This window comes from Castor canadensis, chromosome 9 (genome assembly GCF_047511655.1).
Source record: "Castor canadensis chromosome 9, mCasCan1.hap1v2, whole genome shotgun sequence".
NCBI classification, from domain to species: domain Eukaryota; kingdom Metazoa; phylum Chordata; class Mammalia; order Rodentia; family Castoridae; genus Castor; species Castor canadensis.
The window spans coordinates 84,332,599-84,354,455 of NC_133394.1; the positions used below are offsets into that span (position 1 = coordinate 84,332,599).

Sequence of the window (21,857 nt, forward strand, 5' to 3'; positions counted from 1 at the left end):
GAGTGGAGACATAACTGAAAGCTATTACGTCGTGTGTGTGTGTGTGTGTGTGTGTGTGTGTGTGTGTTGGGGGGGAAGATAGAGAGATACTGAAAGAACGGAAGCTCATGGCACTTCAGTTGCCAAGTGTTTAAAAAGGTCTCTTTCAAGAATTGTTGCTTTTTGTTTGATGTCCCCACTCCAGAGGCGCTAATACAGAAAACTTAAAACAACAGAGGTTATCATGAGAAGGGGATCAGTAACCAGGGTAAAGATCAGTTAGAGATGAATCAACATGGGTCATAACACGTGTACACGAAAGCAATGCTAGGAATATTCTGTATAGCTATCCTCAACTCAACTAGTAAAAACACTGTGTCTTCCATATTAAGCTTGTCTCTTTCTTCAACAAAACTAGTGATAAAGGCAGAACAGGACCTGCTGGAACTGAGGGGGTAAGCGGGAGCAGGTTGGGGGAGGGGGGCAGTGGGGAGAAATGACCCAAACAATGTATGCACATGTGAATAAAAGAATTAAAAAAAAAGAATTGTTGTTTTTAAGGTTTTCTTGTATAGCATAAACTTATCTTGAAGTAATGGAGTTTCTAGGTTGTTTTATTCTGTTCATCCATGGTTAAAGCTGAATGTAGCTTAGAATTGCTTCCAAGGCTAGTGGAGAAGACTCAAGCAGAGACACAAGGTAGACACCGCTGGAACCTTCTTTGTTGTCCAAACAGATTCCTCATCCCAAACAGCAAAGCCATACAGAACTTTTCAACATCACTAACTCTGAATTATCTCCTCACAAGTACTACACAAAACATATGGTTTTATTTTTCTTTCAATTATATAATAGCACTCACTCTAAAGCATTTGTTCAAACAAAATCATCAGCAGAATTATTCCCTGTTTTCCTAATGGATATTTTACCCAGGACAATCTTGGCAACTCACTTTCACTTGATTCAATTTCACCTAAAGGATACATATTTGACCCCTAAATACATTAAGATAATACACTTCCCTGACTTTATGGGAGGAGGTAAAAAATATTTTCCTAGCATTTCTAAATCTAAATGTTATTTTTAAAGAAAAAAACACTCTGAAAAGAAACACATAAAATCATTTTCATTCACAACCATATGGCCATGTGAATATTTTCTTTAAACCTATAAAAATACATATAAACCATATTTAAATAAAACTATGGAAAGAATAATTTATACATTTGGATCCATATTTGAATCTTATTTTTTCCCTAACTAGAAAAGAGTATTTGTATGGCTATGTTTCCAATTAAAAACACAGGCTTCATGACTATTGTAATAAAGGTATAAATAAAAGTATTCATTGAAAGGGTTCCTAATATACAACTCTTATTGTTTAACTATGTTTAACTATGTTGATTGATCATCAATCATGAACACGGTACTATGCCTGGTGGTGTGAATATAAAGATGTGCACATCCTATTGCCAGTATCACAGAGTACCCTAGGTTGTTAGGGAGAACCAGTTTTGCAATAGACTAAACAGAATTATATTCAAGAAAGGAGAGGGCTGAGAGTATGCCTCAAGTGGTAGAGCACTTGCCTAGCAAGTGCAAGACCTGAGTTCAAACCCAACTACCACCAAAAAAAAAAATAATAATAACAAAACATTAAAAAGATAATACAATTAATAAAGTTGACCTAAAAAAACACAAAGGTTAAGAACAAAAGAGAAAGAGATTATTACAAAGATCAGGAGAAATCCAGCAGAAAGACTTTAATCACTGAAAAGCCCAAAAGATTGGTATTTCAGAAAAATGACCAATTAAAAAATATTGAGCATTTGAGATGTACTAGACACTAGATACAAAAGATGAATATGATAGACACTTGCATTCAAGAGTTTGTAGTTTAGTTAAAGAGACAGAACATAAAGAAAAAATACGGCTGTTTTTTAAATTCACTCCTAGTGATTAACCAACTCAGAAAACATGTGTAGTCCTCAATTCTAAACAGTCATTAAGGCTGGACTTGGGTTTGAATACTGGAGCTTACCAACTTATCTTTCATCTTTTACTTGGTTATACCTTTTACTACACTTGTCTAACCATCAAAACTCCCAAAGTTTCTAACATCACTTTAAATAAATTCAGAAGTTAACTGAATTGTTTACCGAAAGTTTTAAGTGAATATGCACTATAAAATCATACAAACTGATCATATTAGTTGAGTTTTTTTTTTTTTTTTTTTTGGCAGTACTGGGTTTGAACTCAGGGCTTCACACATGCTGGGCAGATACTCTACTGCTTGAGCCAAGCCTTCAGCCCAGTTGAGATTTTTTTTTTAACTTTTGGTGGCGCTTAGGTAGGAATTCAGTGCCTTGCACATGCTAAGCAAGTGCTCTGTCATTGAGTTACACCCCAGAACCCTAAGAAGCTTTCTATTAATGTGAATGGAGAGTTTAAGGTATAGAACACTAGCATGTGTACAGATTTTAGAGTTTTTAATTTGACCACTTGTAAGTGGTCCTTTATGAAGTTTTCCGTGACACCTTGTATAGAGATTTCATCAACATACTCTGATACAAAAGAGACCCAGAATGTTTGGGGAAATTTTTCTTAATTATGCATTAATTTTAGCTATAACTTAACTTTACACACCCATCAACTTTCTTGAATCCAAAGCATTATATTTAAGTTATACCACCTCCTTCAGGATTTTAAAGAAATCAAAATAGCCATGTGTAAATGCAAAATATATTTTTCTAAACCTAATCCAGTTGTTTAAGATGTTAGGGTGATGATCAGGGTCAGATATCTTAGGCTCGTTGACTTATTGCATGGCTGCTCTAGTTTCTAAAGAGCCCCAAATCCAAATCACCAAATTCGTGGAAAGTTCTTCTTTATAAACATCCAGTCTCTGGAGAAAATTTCTCTTATGACTGTCAGTCTCATTGATTTTTTTTTTTCTTTGCTATCAGTCAAATTCACATTAAGCAGGATTATCTAAATGTCAGAATGACTTCCAGGTCCTAGTCAGTGAGTCATCTTGTATGATAGGAAGCAAGTCATTTAATTCCATGGCACTCGATAAGGGGGTCAGACCCAAAGACAGCTACATTTTATTTCAATAAAATTCAATGTCAATGAAATAGCATGGCTATCTCTGCTTTTTAATATCTGTTAAGACTTACACTTCCCAAAATTATTTCATCATATATTATTTAACAAAGACTTCTAAAGATTACCACAGTATAATGTGACAGGTACAAAACTCTGAACATAACATACTTTCTATTTCCTCACTCCTGATTTAAAGTCCAACTCCATTTGCTAGCCTAAGCTCATAAGGTTGCTAGCCACCTTGAGTCACCTCAAGACAGCAAATGAAAAAGTGATACTAAGAAAGTACCATTGACAAGCACTATGAGAGGATGTGCATGTTTTCATCCAACAGATGTATATTGGGAACCTCAATGCCAGGCCCTGCACTAAGCCTGGGAATTAACGGAACACAAGAGACACAGATTGGTGCTTATGACTGAATAGGGTCATATTTAGGCTACTTTTAAAATGATAATAGATGGAGAATTCTATGCTGGTTTTGTATTGGAAGTAACTAGTACCTAGTTTACTAGGAGCTGCATTTTAGGAGTATATTTGTAGGCTGTAGTAATGTCAATTACCTATGATATAATAGTTTTACAAAATGTTAGCATTGGTGGAAACTAAGCAAAGTATAAAAGGGAACCCATAGCTGGGTTCTAAAATCAGCTCAAAGTACCTTTTTCTCTGAATTTATAAGCCCCTCACAGTAAGGAGAAACCTTAAAGATTCCAGTCCTCCCTCTCTCTCTCTCTCTGGTATGAACTACAGCAGTATCTTTCTACCTAGTCTCTCTGCTAATGTTTTCCAACCCATGTTTCATTTAATCACAGGTCTGGTTATAGCTTTTCTTACTGTAAAATCCTCCAGTGGTTTCCCAGAAACAGATCTGAACCCTTCCCATGACACACGAAGCATCTCAAGATGCAGTTCCTGCCTATCTTTCCAGGTTTGGATGCCCGCAACTGGCCCAGGATAAGCAATCCTCTCTTAGCTCCTTTCCTGGGCCCTTCTCCTGGTATGCCCATTCCTACTTCCCATCTGGCAAAGGCCTACTTATTCTTCACTTTTCACGACCTCTGCCACCTCTTCTTGGAGCTTCCATGGCCTTCCTACTCCTTATCAGAGCAAGCCCCATCCCTTCTACATACTCCCACTGATCCTTGTTCACAGCTCAGCAATGAGTCATATCTCATAGCTTCAGTACCCTTGAAGGGTATTATCTGCTTTATCTCCCCTTATATCCTCCAAACTTAGGATCTAGCATTGGGAAGCACTCAACTGTTTGCTGAAAGAATGACTTTGGTGACCTTCAAGTGAGTTTCTGTGACCTAATGAGCCTCAAGCAGCAAGTGGTAAAATATGTCCATGGCAGTAATCACTGCATTGTTAGAAAAAATACTAATTTTATTTTATAAGAGTCAAAAGTTTAATATAGGAAACAAACAATTACTAAAAAGGGGGTGGTTGAAATGTATAAGCAGAAATGACAAAGAAAATGAATTTCATGTTCTGTTGCCACTCAACTGAGAAGTTATTCTCAAGTATGAGTGGTAGCAAACCACACAGGGAAAGGAAGCCACAGGAATGGAAGTCACCTATATGCTGACATTCCCCCCCTCAAGTACTGCTGTGCAGCGATACAGATGTAACTGCAGATGCAGAAAAATGAGATCAATTTCAATGTGTCAATATTAAATGATCTATAAACTATATTAAGTAGGAAAAACAGGTATGGAATAGTCTGCTCTTATTTCTATAAGAAAAATAGGTGAGGGAGGATAGAAACATATAAAGTTGAATACTCAGGAAATTTCTGGAATAATTGTAGTAAGTCCCTAGAGATAGTAAGTAAGGCTCTGAGATAGATGATTTCACTGAATACTCCTTTTTAGTCTGAATTTTTACTATGAGCATATATTATGTTTTCACTTTTAAAAACTAGGTTAAAAAATTGATAATTTTGGCACACTCCACATTCAGAACGTAGCCATGTACTGTGTGGCATTCTGGCTATGTGGAGAGGCTCAGGTCAACAGCCAGCACTTAGCGTGGCCATAACAGGGAGCCATCCCGGGCCACCAGCCCAGCTGGCCTTACCTGACTATAGCCACGGCCTCTGTCTCACTGCAACCATAGGACTAAAAATGGTCTGCATTAGAAATGATCAGGGAATCCCAGGCAACACACAGGACAATGAGAGAAGCTGAAAAATTGTTTTAACCCAAGGGAAAAATGAAAAACTAGGTAAGGGTTCTGTTTTGAGTAAGCACATTTATTTCTATTCCATCCTTGTATGCCACCAACATAACAATGAAAGAAAATAAGGTGAAAACCTTCAAGAATAAAGAGAATTGAAGAAAAATGTCTACAAAATTTGAATGCTGGAAGACAAGGGTCCTAGCAGAAGTGAGAAATCAAAGATTACTAAAGGATTTTTCTAGAGAAACGGAACAGGGCAAAGTGCACCTGGACTCCTGAACCAGAGCATTAAGTAATAGTCTAACAGTAGGCTGAAGCCCTAGTCAAAGCAACAGATTCTGAGGGTAGACTAAAGGCATGTTTGCAATTGCATGAACATGAAACTTCACCTTCTAGGTACTGTCTCATACAAAACTACTGGAGGCTGTGCTTCAACAAAGTAACAGTGATATCCAAAATACTGGAAGACATGGGACAGAAGTAGGAGCCTAAATCATGAAGACAGCTGGGCAGCAGGCCACACAAGAGCAACAAAGGGGTCTCTGAGACAGAAGTGTCCAGGAAAAAAGGGAAGTGACACACCGTCTGGCTCGTGTGAATATTTGAAAATAACTACCAAAAGACACGAGCTAGATCTGAAGGAAAAACTAAGGCTCTCTACCCTGAAATTTACCTATTTGGAACAGAGATGGTAAGGTCTACTCAGTACAGGAAAAACGAAATTTGTGACAGAATGGAAACGTAAGATACTACTAGACTCTATGGGAAGTGATACTTAAGGTCCCTGTTCAAAAATGTAAATAATGACTTAAAAAAAAACTGAGCATGGAGAAGTGAGACAGGTTTTAACAAGAAGTCAACAGGTAATGCCTGAAGTGTATCAAGAAAAAGGTATATTATTAGAAAAATGGAATAATCTGAAAGTGGCAGGGTATAAGATGCTGTTTATCATAAATCTTTTGAAACTACCTGATTTTTTAAAGCTAATATGTATAATATAAATGACTTATATGTTAATTAATCATAATTATTATTAAATAATTATAAGAATAATCACATGAAATAAAGTAAAATTGTTTGGTTCAATACCACAAGCCAGGCTGGGGATGTAGCTCAGTGGTAGGCCACTTGCCTAGCATGTGTGAAACCCTGAAGTTGATCCCCCTAAAAACAAAAACCAAAACAGATATTTTCCTTTTAGATTCAGATGTTTCTCTTGCTAATTCTAATACTATTAATACTCAAAATGCAAGAGAAGTGTTGCCATTCTAAATATAAACTGTAATAGCAAAGAATCAACTTTAGAATCTACCTTACATTCAAGAAAAATACATCAAGTTTGTTGATTTGATAACTCAAGAAAATACTAAAAGGTCCCAAGAAATAATGCCACAAAAGTATATTAATAAACACAAGAGTCAGTCAATCATTTCATCTACAAAGTTATAGTGTGGTCTGATGCCAAATCACCATGATGATAAATCGCTCTTTAAACTGAACAGAATTTTAAGATAGACTGTCTAGAAATGAACATCTTCTTTCACCCATGAAAGGAAAGAAATATTAAATATCTATTTCAAGGAGTTTACTTTCTATAAATATATCAGGAATCATTTTTTATAGTGGTATGAGATTTGAACTCAGGGCCTCAAATGGGATTTGAACTCAGGGTCTCATGTTTGCAAGGCAGGTGCTCTACCACTTGAGCCACTCTACCAATCCTTTTTTTGTGTTAGGTATTTTCAAGATTGGGTCTTGCAAACTAATTGCCCAAGATGGCCTCAAACCACAATCCTTCTGGTCTCTGGTTTCTGAGTAGCTAGGATTACAGGAGTGAGTCACCAATGCCCAGCTCAGTAATCATTTTTAAATGAAGGAATAGAGTCAGAAAACAGGATTGAAGAAAAAGCATGATGTGAAAGGAGGAAAATCCTTTAGGGAAAAAACCCTCGATTCTCTGAAAATTACCATTATGACTTCAGATTGTATGTCATGTTCTGGCTCTCTAGAATCAGAAGGCCGAGGATTCAAGTATGGAAGAGAAGTCTCTTGGTCATTCTCCCCCTCTCTAGAGATGATCAATTTTCAGTCTACTGGAAGTGTATTCCTTTCCTAATAAAGTTTGCTATCACTTTCACTATAACAAAGTCTCTTATTTCTAACTTTACTCTCAACATCTGATTTCTTAATCTAAATCTGATTTCTAATCTTCGTGGCACAGCATATCACAAAGTTGCATATACAATAAAACTAAATACCCTGATTATTTCTACATGAAAGATATTTCTTAGGGACAAATATACATATTTATGAAACTTTCTTTGTACCTTATATCTTATTAATAATCACTATGTAAAGTTTCCTTATTATAATTTACAAAATATTTTCAAGAACATGGAATATTAATCAAGTATTTTTAAAAATACTCACTATGGAGTAAATGCTATTTAAGAACATGATAGAAAAAAGTTTTATACATGAGAAATAATCTAAAAGAGAGACAAGAAAAAATGTAACAAATAAAGGGTGAATTTAAATAGCATAAGTAAAAATAAACATGAAAAATATGTTAGTTGCATATTAATCCAGAATAATTTCTCAACTCACCTGCCAGATACAGAGCAAATGATATAAACCTGTGGTATCGAATGAGGAACTGAAGTTGTTCTTCTCGTTGAACAAATGTAGCAAAATAATCAGCCACAGTTTCTCCATAGAAAAAGTAGTTTACGCACAGAAGAAAGTACCTAGAATTTAAAAACAATTGGCTCTTTTATATTTAAAGCCTTTCCACTTCCCCCCCAAACTCAACAGAATTATTCTATACATTTTGATGGCATAAACAAAATTCAGACCAATTCAAAATATAATCCACCAAAATGCCATCTTCCTATTTTAAATAATTTCAAACCTATCAAACAACAGCAATCTACTGAATACACCTCATCTTTTTAATTAACTGGGAACATGCCAGAGACAAGAATGTAAGGGATGTGCCTTATGATATCTGCTAATTAATAAGCATCAGACCCGTAAGCAACCTGTAAGTTAACCTTCATTCTAAACTTAACACTGAGTGAAAAGGAGGAGGAGGTAACTCAACTCCCCTCCCACTGCCCTGCACTCAGTATTGGTCTTTTTCTGCTCTTGCAGAAAGATGATTTTAAAGTGAAGGATGGGAACACATAGCAGGTAAAACTCTGTAGAAGAAGGTTTAAACTTCATAAACCACCTCTCCCTCCTCGGGGAGAGGGTTAGTCCACTGACACTATGCTAACTGTTGCTTGTACAGGCCAGGAAAGAAAGTGTCTTAGAGCCCTCTGGGCCTCTCCTCTGAGGGGCAGCATCCTAGCTGGCCAGAGAGTAGTAGAAAGGAAAGGGATGGAATTCCTCTACTTCTTATGGATGGAATTAGACCCCATGATCCCAAAGGAAAAGGCAAGTATTCTTATTCCAAGCAACTGGGTCACTATTTTTCTATTTTCCTACAATGAAAACTGATTTTGACTCTCCTGTGAGGCTTTCAAGGCCTGACCTAACCCAGCAATGCAACTTTCTGCCCATTGTTCCCCAATAAACACCTTCTGCTCAGAAAAGCCAGCAATTCCTCACCATCTGCAGTGTCTGACACATCTGTCCTACATTTAGAGCCTAATGGGTTCTGCTTCTCCAGTCCAGAATATTCTTTTTTACCAGAAGTTGTCTTTATTTCAAGGGCCATTTTATCTCTCACTCTTCTATGACACCTTCTTCTACAATCATTGGACCCCAACTTTTTTTCCCTATTTTGAGACACTATGTAACCCAGTCTGGCCTCAAATTCACAATCCTCCTAAGTGCTGGGATTGCAGACATGCACTACCACGCCAGGCTCACAGGAGCCCATCTTGATTTCTCTTTTCTTTTTCTACATTTCGAATCACGCTGTATGGTTTACCATTTAATTGTTCTCCATTTACTTTATCTACCTAACATTTCCCATATGCTTTGCTACTCACAAAGAACCTGCTAAGAAGAAAAATCAGCTATAACCAAAATAAAGAAATTATTTTTTCATAAACCCCAAAGATTTATGGTTCCTTAGATTATACTAATCAAACAACAATGTGCAAAACATCTGCCTCTGAGGTTAATATAAACTATTATTTTATCATGCTTCATGGCCAAAGTCTTGTTAGCTATGAGTACCCGAAAAGTTTTTTGTTTGTTTGTTTGTTTGTTCTTTGTAGTACTGGGGATTGAATTCTGGGCTTTGCACATGGTAGGCAAGCACTCTATCACTGAAGCCATGCCCCCAGACATTTTGTTTTGTATTTTTGTTTTTCAGACAGGGTCTCCCTAACTTTTGCCTGGAACTTACAGTTCTCTTGCCTTCACCTCTTAAGTAGCTGGGAATAGAGGCATGAACCACCTATGCCTGACTTAGTACCCAAAAGATTTTAAAATATATAAAACTTCAAACATTAAAATTATTTAGTGATATTTCTCTAACTTTACATGCTCTTATATATAAAATATTTTGTGTTTTCATGTCAACTGATGAGAAATAAAGGTTATAAGTAAACATTGATAAAATTGTTATCACAAATTGAAATAAAAATGTGTCTTATACAATGGTTAGAGCTTTTTATTAAAAAAAGGACAAAAAATATATATATATATTCATCATAAATTAGAAATCTCTACAAAGACTAAAATATGAGATATAAGACAGACTGTCTTACAGTTAAGATCATTTTCTTCTTTTCAAAATTCAATTACATTCTTTTGATTTATCTTTCTCCAAAGTCAACCTACAACATAAACTGAATGGGTACTGACCAGCCAGGATGTTTGTTTTACAAACTTTAGAAATGAATTAGATTTGCATATCTGAAACAGTTTCAGTTTTACTTACCAGCTTAGTGTTCTAAACCATGGGAGATCATAAGAATGATAGACTCTGTAACCGATAGTAATAATTTCGTGGAAACATTTCACCTGGATGCCCAGAACCTGAAACCAACAGAAGACATTACACACATTTACATTTCTGCCCATCTGTAATCATTCTAAATGACAATAGCAAAGATGAAGCACTCAGTGTCTCTAAAATCAAGTGATGCCCATTTAAGCAAAATGATGTTTTACTCAAAAAAGTTTGATAGATACTTCCCAAGGTAGAAGTTGGCACTGAAGTTTAAAGTTTGAGGGGTATAGTCTAGCCTGCTGACTAGACTTTCTCCATCATCACTATTTCATTTTCAAGGTGGATAAACTTTTGCCCAATATTTTCCCTTTTTGTTTCTTGAGACAGAGTTTTTTGTTTGTTTGTTTGTTTTTAGCCCAGAGTGGTCTCCAACTCATCATCTTCTTGCCTCCACTTCCATGCCCAGGTTTAGTTTTTCCATTTTTGTCATGAGTTACCCTAGAAAACTGATCACACATGCAAGTTTGCTTGCATGTATTTATCTTTAACCATACATTTTGGCAGACTTACAAAGGATAAAGATAGCATCAGGACAAATAGTTAAAACGTCTCCTACCCAGTCAACCCATGTACTGGGAATGGTCTTTCCATTCCCACAGCTGCACCAACTTTCTCACAGCCAGCAACAATGCTGGTTGGTCTGAGCAGTGCCAAGAGGGCAAATCCTAAGCAGACTTTTACATTCGCAGACACTCTGGTGTCAACGGAGTGCATGCACTTCTGTTCGCACAGTGTCCTAAACTCATGTCAGTAAGAAGATTTATATCTATAAATTCCTTTTTGGTGCTCTATTTAGCAGCCCTTCAAAGTGCTGCATCCAGTGATCTGGGTGAAGGTATGAAGGTAATTCCTCAAGTAGTAGCATTATATTTAAGCTTGTCTGAAGTCAATTCTAAGACTCAAGGAGCAAATAGTATGATAGATACTTATCATCATGAATATCAAATCTTTGGGATTATAGCAGATCCTTTTCAACCCCTAAGGAGCACAACTAGGGGCTTGCAAATTTTGCACAGCCCCTGAGCTAAGAACAGATTTTTATAATTTTGAAGAACTGAAAAATATAAAAAATTATGTGACAGATTCATTTGCAGCTCCTTAAAGTCTAAAATATTACTATGTGAAACAGCTTACCAAATTCATGCCTGAGGACATACTCTGGAATTTCATCCTAAAATTTCCACAAATTAGCTTTCCCAGGATATTCTTAAGCTACATTTTCCCCGTTACACTTATTAGATACCCAATCACACACTTACAAAAGTAAATGTGCCCACTTAACCATGTGATGAAAGAACTATTATACCTAAGTACAACAAAGAGTACTTGAGGAAAAAGCTGTTAAATGTGGTAGAAAGACAGGAGTACATTTAAATGCTGTTCTTCAAATAATCTTTGTGTATAATATCTAGTTATTTTTCAGCAAAAATAATCACAGAACGGGACAATGCTCAATGTTAATATAAAATGGCAAAGCCACACTATTTATAGAACCAAAGAGCTTTTAAAATATCAAATGCAGTGATGCAATTTCTAAAAACACATTTTCTTGAGAACATCCATTAGCACTATACATGGTATTTTACTGAGAGGAGGGGAAAAGGGTTTTAAACAGCACATATATATTTATATGTTCATCAATTATAGCTTGCAAGGAGAATTAAAGTAGAACTTCTGGGAAAACAGTAAATTCAAAACATTAGAGTCAAATCCTTAAAATATATACATATTATACATGGCTGAATGATTACATAGAAACTGATACTCCACGCCATCAATGCTGGTAGCAATGTAATTGTTAGCTCTCAGTTGACCCAATTAAAGTGTTAAGGGCCTTAAAAACAACAGCTAATACTTAAGAGTCAACTTTTGTAGTTACTGAGGACTCACAGAAATAACACTGACACCAGTCCTCACAGTGGTATGGTCTACCAGGGAAGAAGGACATGACTTTAACGCCATGTGGAAGTAGCCAAATGGATGTACATAAAGGCACACAGACCAGTGGCTGGGGTAAGGTGGGCAGCACCTGGGACAAAGGAGGGGGAAAAGGCAGAGTCATGGCTGCAAGTGAGGATGAGGCATACTCAGGGAACTGTAGGCCCCTTTATTGCTTATTCCATTTGGGGAATCTATTTTAAGAAAATAATCTTATATATGAAATTGGAGCTTATTTATGCTCTAACATGTTCAAAATGTTGTTATTCACAATAAGGAAAAAAACAGAACATAACCTGTTTAAAATAGTGCAATGATTTAAATAATTTATGATGCATTACATCCCAGTAACTAGATGAATCTATTCAAGCTGGAAGTTAAAAGATGGTGGAACTGGGGTTGGGGGTTCTTCTCAGTGGAAGATCAAGTGGCAAGAGCAAGGCCCCAGGACCAGAAAAAAAAAAAGACAGTGGTGCAACATCAAGCTTTTGGCAAGATATTTATTTAGTTTAAGAAAGGATGCAAAATTTTAGTCACAGTATTATTACAACTATGGTTTCTAAAGCACAATGAAAAGAAAAGAAGGGTGAAAAGAAACCTATCAAATGGCAGCAGCACTTATTGGGTTGGGTAGTTAATAACAGGGATGGAGTGAACTAGAGGTGTGGCTCAAGCCATAGAGCACCTGCTTTACAATCATAAAGCGTTAGGGACAGGGAGATTTTTTTTTTTTTTGAAAATAGCTTTAATATACTTTTTCAACTCTCACAATGGAAAAAATTAAACACAGTTTGAAAGTAAATTATAGAATCTAAATTAACAACTATTAGAGTGGTTTCCAAAAAGATAGGTGGCCCTCTTATAATATATTTTATATGTTCACATTTGCCTTCAAATGCAAATTAGCTTTGGTAACTACATTGCTTAGAAATTGCATGACTCCAAGCTGTGACTGCAACAATTAAAGCACTCTGAACAGAAGGCTTTAAGAGGGAGAAAGCTTCTTTTTTGAGGAACAAGAGTGTGAGTGCCATCTAATAGTAGTTATCATTTCCTGGAAATGAGTTTAATAAAACTACCTTGAGTTAGTCATTGCTGGGTGCTGACATTATAAAGCAAATGCCAGCAAGGTAAATGCAATGTTATCATTTACTTCTTGAAATATAAAAGATCTGATTAGGAATATGAATATAAACAAGACTTTAAAAATATATAAAATGATACCAACTGAGAACCAAATGTCAGTGCATATACAACTTCAGATCTTCCAATGAACCACACTGTCTTTACCCCCATGCCTTGCCCACACAGTCACCACCTTGGAAGCTTCATAACTCAACTTTGGCATTCTGTGTTGGAAGCCCTTCCTCCCTCAGACTGGACTACTCTTCTTTTCCAACATGTTCTGTTGTAAGACTTATCCCTCTTGCTAGTTAATCATCAGTCATCACACTGCATTCCTTGAAGTCAGAGGTCAATCATATGTATGTGGGAGCTACATGTGTATCTCTGTCATATCTAATGCTGGACACATACAGGTAGGTTTGTTATGTTTACTAGGTCTCTGCTGAATGAACACATTGAATGAATATTTGCAAACAGAAAAGATTAGTCCAGATCATTTCATGAACTAGAAGATGATTCCCTGTGTAGCTATCTTAAGCAAAAATGTAATTTCTTTTTCCTTTCTTTTGCAAAGTTAGAGAACAGGAGGGAGGAACAGGTCCTGCCTGGGGTGGGGGGCAGGAGGGTGGCGGGGGCGGGGGGGGGGGGAGAAGGGGTTGATACCAGTGGGAGGAGGTGGGGAAAGGGTGTAAGAGGGTGAATATGGTGCGAATACTGTGTACACATGAATGTAAACAGAAAAAAGATAACTGTTGAAAGTATTTCTCAAATGGGGGGATGAGGAAATAAAGAATAATGGTGGAGAGGTGAATTCAAGTATGATACAGTTGATATATTATAAGAACCTTTGTAAATACCACAATGTAACCCTACACATCATGATCAAATAAAATAAATTGATTTGCAGTTACAAAGTCTTGAGTCTTTTTAAAAAGTACATCCTCAAATTACCTTAATCATATATAAATGTTGCAACACAAAGCAAGAGACACGAAAAGTCAAACACTTACAAGAAGCATCAACATAAAGGATCCCATAGAGATGATCAGGAAAAACAATGAAATCATAGTTAGAGTAAGAATTCCTCGAATCCACCAGTTTTTCCACCTACAAAGAAAATGTTTATAAAGTTAGTATTTAGTGTGCTCTTCAAGTTTCGTGTGTGGTTTCAGTATTGAGTTGCCAGACTTAGGAATTTTCCTAACTATTCTTTGAGAAACCCTACTTCATTTTCTTCATTTCATATAATAATAATGCAAACAAACAGCAGTCACTGAGAACTAAAAGTGTTAAATTATGTTATACAAAGAAAGTAATTGGTGTTAAATGTGAAGGGGATTAAATCATAAGGTTAGGGAGTTAGGTAGTCAATCTGGATGTGAACGTCAAATATCCCACCAGGAATCCTGTGAAGGGCAAGAACAGCCAGGTGCAAAAGTCCTAGAAAAGAAGAAGCTATGTCTTTAAGCATGGTAGATAAGAACACTAATGGTTTAAGAAGTCGGTATATATAGCACAGCCTGTTAACAAAAACAATAACGAATGGATAATACAGATCTGAAACTGGAGCGCAGCAATTCAGAGAAATTAAGGAGCAAGTTCCCTGTATTAACAAAGTCTGACCACTGAGGGTGAGGACAAATCCTAGGACACTTCTTTCTACTGCTTACAGAGTGCTGCCTGCTTTCTATGATTAGGGGCAGAGCCTTAAGTAGAAAAGTACTTTCTTAGCCTTAGGTCTTTCCTTCTTCCGTAGGGCAGAGCATCCCTGCAGGTGCAATGGCCAGCTCCTGCCAGGCTAAGAATTGATCCCTCTTATCCCTCTACTGTAAGGCCCTGAGCTGCCTGACAGTTCCCTCCATACACGCACACCAGGAGTCTCACACTTCATCCCCAGTATGCCTTATGTGACCACATCATTAAAAATGCTGGCAGCCGCTGTATGAAAAATCCAGTATGATTCTAATATGTGGATGAGAACTTCTGAATCATCTTGTGATTTCTAAAGCCAGGTACTACATACCTGTAGTCCCAGCAAGTCAAAGAGAGTGAGGGACAAGGATCACTTAAGTCCAGGAGTACAAGGCCAGCCTGGACAACATCATGAGACCCTATCTTAAAAAATAAATAAATAAAAACTCTGAATGTACCTATATGTGGATGATTTATGAATCTAAAACTGTTAGTTTTTCTTTAAGATTTTTACTAATTCAAATAATAGCATTTAAATTATGTTACAAAGATTCTGATTCAACTTAGTCTAGTAACATATATACTATAAGTACAGGTCCTCATTCCCTTTTTATAATGGAAATATTAGCTGATTTCATCCATTTATGAAATATTGATTACATTCCTTGCTTGCTATCACTAGCCTATGTAATTGCTTTTGTTTTCATTTCTTATGTACATTGAAATACACAAGTCTTAACTGTATCACTGACTGTTTTTCATTTTTTTTTTCCTGGTTCTGGGAATTGAACTCAGGGCCTCAAGCATGGTAAGCAAGTACACTACACTTGAGTCCTGCCCCCAGCCTTTTGCTTGTATTTTATTTTTGAGATAAGGTCACACTAACTTTGCCCAGGCTGACTACAACTTGTGATCCTCCTGCCTCTACCTCCTGTTTTTTTTGTAATGGCACAGGATTGAACCCAGGGCCTCTTGCACACTAGGCAAGCACCATTACCACTGATTCTCATTCTACCCCTCTTCTACATAGTTTAGATATTTCTTTTTCAAATATTCCTTTTTCATGTCATTTCTGCACTTGGGGATCTAAAAATGCAACATTAAATCCATACACTTTTTTCTAGCTTCCAAGGTTTCTCTCAAGGTACTCAAATTGAACTTACTCCACTTTATTTCCTCTACTCTTTAATAGTTCTCATTAGACTATATATTTTAAGATTGATCTAAAAACATGTATAGAGTCAAATACTACAGTGGAAAGTTCCACTTAAGTTTTATAGACATATCTGTGGATTCATTAATGGATTAGGAAACTGAATAAATCACAAAGCTAGTCAGAGGTAAATAAAGGGACTTAAGCCAGCCACTGATGGTTACCCTGTCCTGTACATATGAAACCCAGCAGTATACTTAGCCCTGTTTTATAAATGAATCATGACACAAAATTATCCAGGCTTTCTTCTAGAGAAGAGCACACAACAGAAGTGTTAGAAATCAGTTCCCAGATGGTTACTAACAATGTCCAGATACTGCTCATGTCTGGCTTTGAGCTTCAGCAAATGCGAGCTGTTGAGAACAGAGATTTTAAACAGGAAACCCACTGTCTTCATATTATCCCCAAATTACATGGTAACTGAAAACTTGAGCTCTCAAGGGACATATTCTATTTAGCTGTCTTTTATTAAATAAGCATTTCCCCTCCCAGAAAAATTCTCCTCTCCCAATGGAGATTACATTTAATTTCCTTACTTTAAATGGTTCGCCTACAAACTTTTCAAGAATATGTAATACAAACTTATGTACACAGAAGATTAACACATGCTTAAGTAGAATGTATATATCCATTGATAATGTGACTTAGTCCATTTTCTGCTACTATAACAGAATACCTAAAAAACTGGAAAACCTATAAAGAACAGAAATTTACTTCTTACAGTTCTGGAGCTGGGAAATCTAGTACCAAATTCTGGCATCTGGTGAGGTTACTGCATTACTCCATGGTAGAAGGCCAAAGGGCAAGAGAGCAAGCAAGCAACAAGGGGCCAACTCAATTATTACAAGCCTACTTCTGTGATAATCAACCCACTCCCATGAAACAGTGTTGTCTAGTCATGACACCTATTCATCTAATCTATTACTGAGGGCTCTGCCCTTAGGACCTAAGCGCTTCTTATCAGGTCCCACCTCTCAGCACTGCTGCACTGGGGATTAAGTTTCCCACACATGAATTTTGGGGAACATATTCAAACCATAGCATACTATAACCCAAATCTGTCTGTCAACAGTAAAGCACTGAATTCAAAAGAGAATGATATGTGGGGGAAAAACATAATTGCTAAAATCCATGGAATGATCTGGGTTTGAATTTAAAATTCTTGAATTTCCTTTACCATACTACAATGATCATGAGGTACACACTTAAACTTAGGTCCAAGTCATTACACCAAAGTGCCACCCCCTTATTATTTTGAATAAATAAGCTCATTCTACTTCAGTATCCCTGGGACACTTATAAGCTACAAAAGAGTTTTTTTTCAAGTACATAATTAAGCAGCATCCTTAACGGTAATCATCTGAGGGATGGGGATAGAGTTCAGTGCACAAGACCCTCAGTTCAATCCCCAGCATGGAAAGAAAAAATAATCATCGTAAGTGGTCACATACTTCATCACATCAAATCACTTATGTGGTACACAAAGTCTCTTACTGTTACTACAACTAATAAGTGGCTTTCATTTTGAAAATACTTTAAAAATTAAATTACTGCCTTAGAGGCGAAAGCATCATGAGTCAGCAAGAACTTGGACTGCCGAGTAGTTCACTGTAGACAGGAATGAGGACCCAGAGATAGCTCTCAAGCATAAACAGGATCTTGGAGAAAGCCCATCTACCAGAAGTGGATACAAGTGTGCAGGGTCTCCCAGAGAAAGAAGATAGTAGTATAAAGCTCTAAAGCACCAGACAGGCTGTATGGTCAGGAACTGGATCTACACAACTGGTCAGCTGAATGAAGACCTTTGCCTCCTCCCTATTTCAGAGCATATTGAAGACTTAAAAATGAGCCTGAGAGATTCCAAGAAGGTGGCTAGAGGGAGGAAGCAGGAAGCGTGCCTCCTAAAGTAAAATCTTGGAGAGACACTGGATATACACCTTACAGGAAAAACCACTGAGAAGAGTCAAAACTTTGACTTCTTTACATCCCCAGCCCGCACATAGCATGTCCACTTCATGTTAAACAGAGAAACCAGGAGGGCTCCTGGGCTGCTGCCAGATGCTAGCGCCCAGACGGCTTGTGAAGATGCAGACCACAAGGTGAGCTAAGCGGCACGTGGTACTCCCACAGACAACCCTGGGCCAGATCAGCATAGCCCCCTGGTCAGACCAACCCCCACCCAGGGAAAAAAGAAAAACTGAATAATAAGCAATAACAAAACAGACACTAGCAAAGAGGGAGGGGATCCTTGAGTGCTAAAGAGTGGGGGAGGGGAAATCCCTTACAGAACTGTAAATAAACAAGCCGGCCAGAAAAGGCAGGAGTGGTAGCACCCACCTAGCAACCAGGAGAGGGAAAGCTTGTAAAAGTGGTGGTGGGAGGAAAACTCCACAGGAGAGGGGGGAAGACCCACTTCCCACATGAACTGTAAACAAACACGCAGGCCTGAGAAAGCTGGTGCAGTGTCACCTCCCCCAGTGTGTATGGAAAGGGGAAAGCTTGTAACAGTGGTGGTCACACCCAGGAGAACTCTAAAAAAACAAAGCCTGCAGGGCCAGGTGAGTGTTAAGCTCACTCCTGAGATCTGCATAAATAACGCCTCCAGCAACAGCAGGCTGACAGCAGCGGGCAGATGAGCCACAGCCTCAGATACCATTCACATTACTGTATCCAGACTCTTTTTTTTTTCTCTCTTCCTTTGATGAGACAACAACTGAACTATACCTTACTGAAACTGTATTGCATTTGAACTTGGGACACTTTGTGGTGCTTTCTTTTTGTTTTGTTCTGTTTTGGTTTTGGTTTTGGTTTTTTTTGCCTTTGATGAGATGACAGAACTACTTCTGAGAAACCATCTCCAGGATTGGAGGCTGAGGGACTAACACCAAAATTATTAATTTGAACATGGAGATTTTTTTTTCAATCCTCTCTCTCTCTAATGCCTGTTTAGCTTACTGTTGATTAGTACACTATCTCTCCCTGTTTATATCTTTGAAACTTTTTTTTAATGTTTGTTTTTTTTTACTTGTGTATTTGTTTTTCCCTTTTTCCTTACCTTCTTTGCTTTCCCTCTCCTCTCACCCTTCCATTCTAAATATCACCATTGTTATTATTACAAGCTAGAAAATACTTAATTGCACACAGTTACAGGGACAATAACAACACCAATGGCAATGATAGGAAGACAGAAAAAAACAGGGAAACCAGTTTCCCAACAGCAAAAAATTAGTACAGGAACCAGAGAGAAATGAAGAAAACAGATACTCAGATCCAGACTCCAACAAAATGAAGATAAACTATGCCAAAGAACCCAATGAAGGCCACAAGAATAATCTAAAAGAAGAAATCCTACAGGTAATCAATGAGAATTTTATAGAGATGATACTGGATATGGTCAACCAAAATGTACAGGAGACACTCAAGAAATTCAAAGACAACAAAAATAGAGAATTTGAGAAAGCACAAGAAGAAATAAAACCATAGAAGTACTGTATAAACACCAAAGTGAAACAAAGAACACGATTAATAAAGAGAAAAATGAACTCAGGATGAAAATAGACAACATTAAAGAGGAAACAACTCAGGATATGGAAAACCTCAGAAAAAAGAACCAGACAAGGATGCCCACTACCTCCACTCCTATTCAACATAGTACTGGAATTCCTAGCCAGAGCAATTAGGCAAGAAGAAGGAATAAAAGGAATACAAATAGGTAAAGAAACTGTCAAAATATCCCTATTTGCAGACAATATGATCCTATACCTTAAAGACCCAAAAAACTCTATTCAAAAGCTCCTAGACACCATCAATAGTTATAGCAAGGTAGCAGGATATAAAATCAACATAGAAAAATCATTAGCATTTGTATACACTAATAATGAACAAACTGAGAAAGAATATATGAAAGCAATTCCATTGACAATAGCCTCAAAAAAAATCAAATACCTAGGTGTAAACCTAACAAAAGATGTGAAAGACCTCTACGAGGAAAACTACAAACTTCTGAAGAAAGAGATTGAGGAAGACTAGAAAGTGGAGAGATCTCCCATGCTCATGGATTGGTAGAATCAACATAGTAAAAATGTCGATACTCCCTAAAGTAATCTACGTGTTTAATGCAATTCCCATCAAAATTCCAATGACATTCATTAAAGAGATTGAAAAATCTACCGTGAAATTTATATGGAAACACAGGAAGCCACGAATAGCCAAGGCAATACTCAGTCAAAAGAACAATGCTGGAGGTATCACAATACCCAACTTTAAACTATATTACAAAGCAATAACAATAAAAACAGCATGGTACTGGCACAAAAACCAGTGAAACAGAATAGAGAACGAAGACCAGAATGAAGACCAGTGGAACAGAATAGAGGACCCAGATATGAAGCCACACAACTATAACCAACTTGTCTTTGACAAAGGTGCTAAAAATATACGATGGAGGAAAGACAGCCTCTTCCACAAAAACTGTTGGGAAAACTGGTTAGCATTTTGGAGAAAACTGAAACTAGATCCATGTATATCACCCTATACCAATATTAACTGAAAATGGACTAAGGATCTTAATATCAGACCCCAAACTCTAAAGTTGGTACAGGAAAGAGTAGGAAATACTCTGGAGTTAGTAGGTATGGGTAAGAACTTTCTCAATGGAACCCCAGCAGCACAGCAACTAAGAGACAGCATAGATAAATGGGACTTCATAAAACTAAAAAGCATCTGCTCAACAAAAGAAATGGTCTCTAAACTGAAGAGAACACCCACAGAGTGGGAGGAAATATTTGCCAGCTACACATCAGACAAAGGACTGATAACCAGAATATATAGGGAACTTAAAAAACTAAATTCTCCCCAAATTGATGAACCAATAAAGAAATGGGCAAGTGAACTAAACAGAACTTTCTCAAAAGAAGAAATTCAAATGGTCAAAAAACACATGAAAAAATGCTCACCATCTCTAGCAATAAAGGAAATGCAAATTAAAACCACACTAAGATTCCACCTCACCCCTGTTAGAATAGCCATCATTAGCAACACCACCAACAACAGGTGTTGGTGAGGATGCGGGGAAAAAGGAACCCTCTTACACTGCTGGTGGGAATGTAAACTAGTACAACCACCCTGGAAAAAAATTTGGAGGCTACTTAAAAATCTAAACATTGATCTACCATATGATCCAGCAATACCACTCTTGGGGATATAGCCAAAAGAATGTGACACAGGTTACTCCAGAGACACCTGTACACCCATGTTTATTGCGGCACTATTCACAATAGCCAAGTTATGGAAACAGCCAAGATGCCCCACCACTGACAAATGGATTAAGAAAATGTGGTATTTATATACAATGGAATTTTATGCAGCCATGAAGAAGAACGAAATGTTATCATTCGCTGGTAAATGGATGGAATTGGAGAACATCATTCTGAGTGAGGTTAGCCTGGTCCAAAAGACCAAAAATCGTATGTTCTCCCTCATATGTGGACATTAGATCAAGGGCAAACACAATAAGGGGATTGGACTTTGATCACATGATAAAGTGAGAGCACACAAGGGAGATATAAGGATAGGTAAGACACCTAAAAAATTAGCTAGCATTTGTTGCCCTCAATGCAGAGAAATTAAAGCAGATACTTTAAAGTGACA

At 37.2% G+C, this 21,857-nt stretch overlaps 1 protein-coding gene across 1 annotated transcript in view; it reads right to left on the bottom strand.

The window, feature by feature from the left end:
- Positions 1 to 21,857, bottom strand: part of Cds1 (CDP-diacylglycerol synthase 1) — a 72,977-nt gene that overhangs the window by 22,628 nt on the left and 28,492 nt on the right. The window contains exons 3-5 of the mRNA XM_074041855.1: positions 14,314 to 14,410; positions 10,169 to 10,266; positions 7,879 to 8,018 (exon numbers count right to left, since the gene is read on the bottom strand). Coding sequence (XP_073897956.1) covers positions 7,879 to 8,018; positions 10,169 to 10,266; positions 14,314 to 14,410 — 335 coding nt within the window. The remainder of the gene's footprint in view (positions 1 to 7,878; positions 8,019 to 10,168; positions 10,267 to 14,313; positions 14,411 to 21,857) is intronic.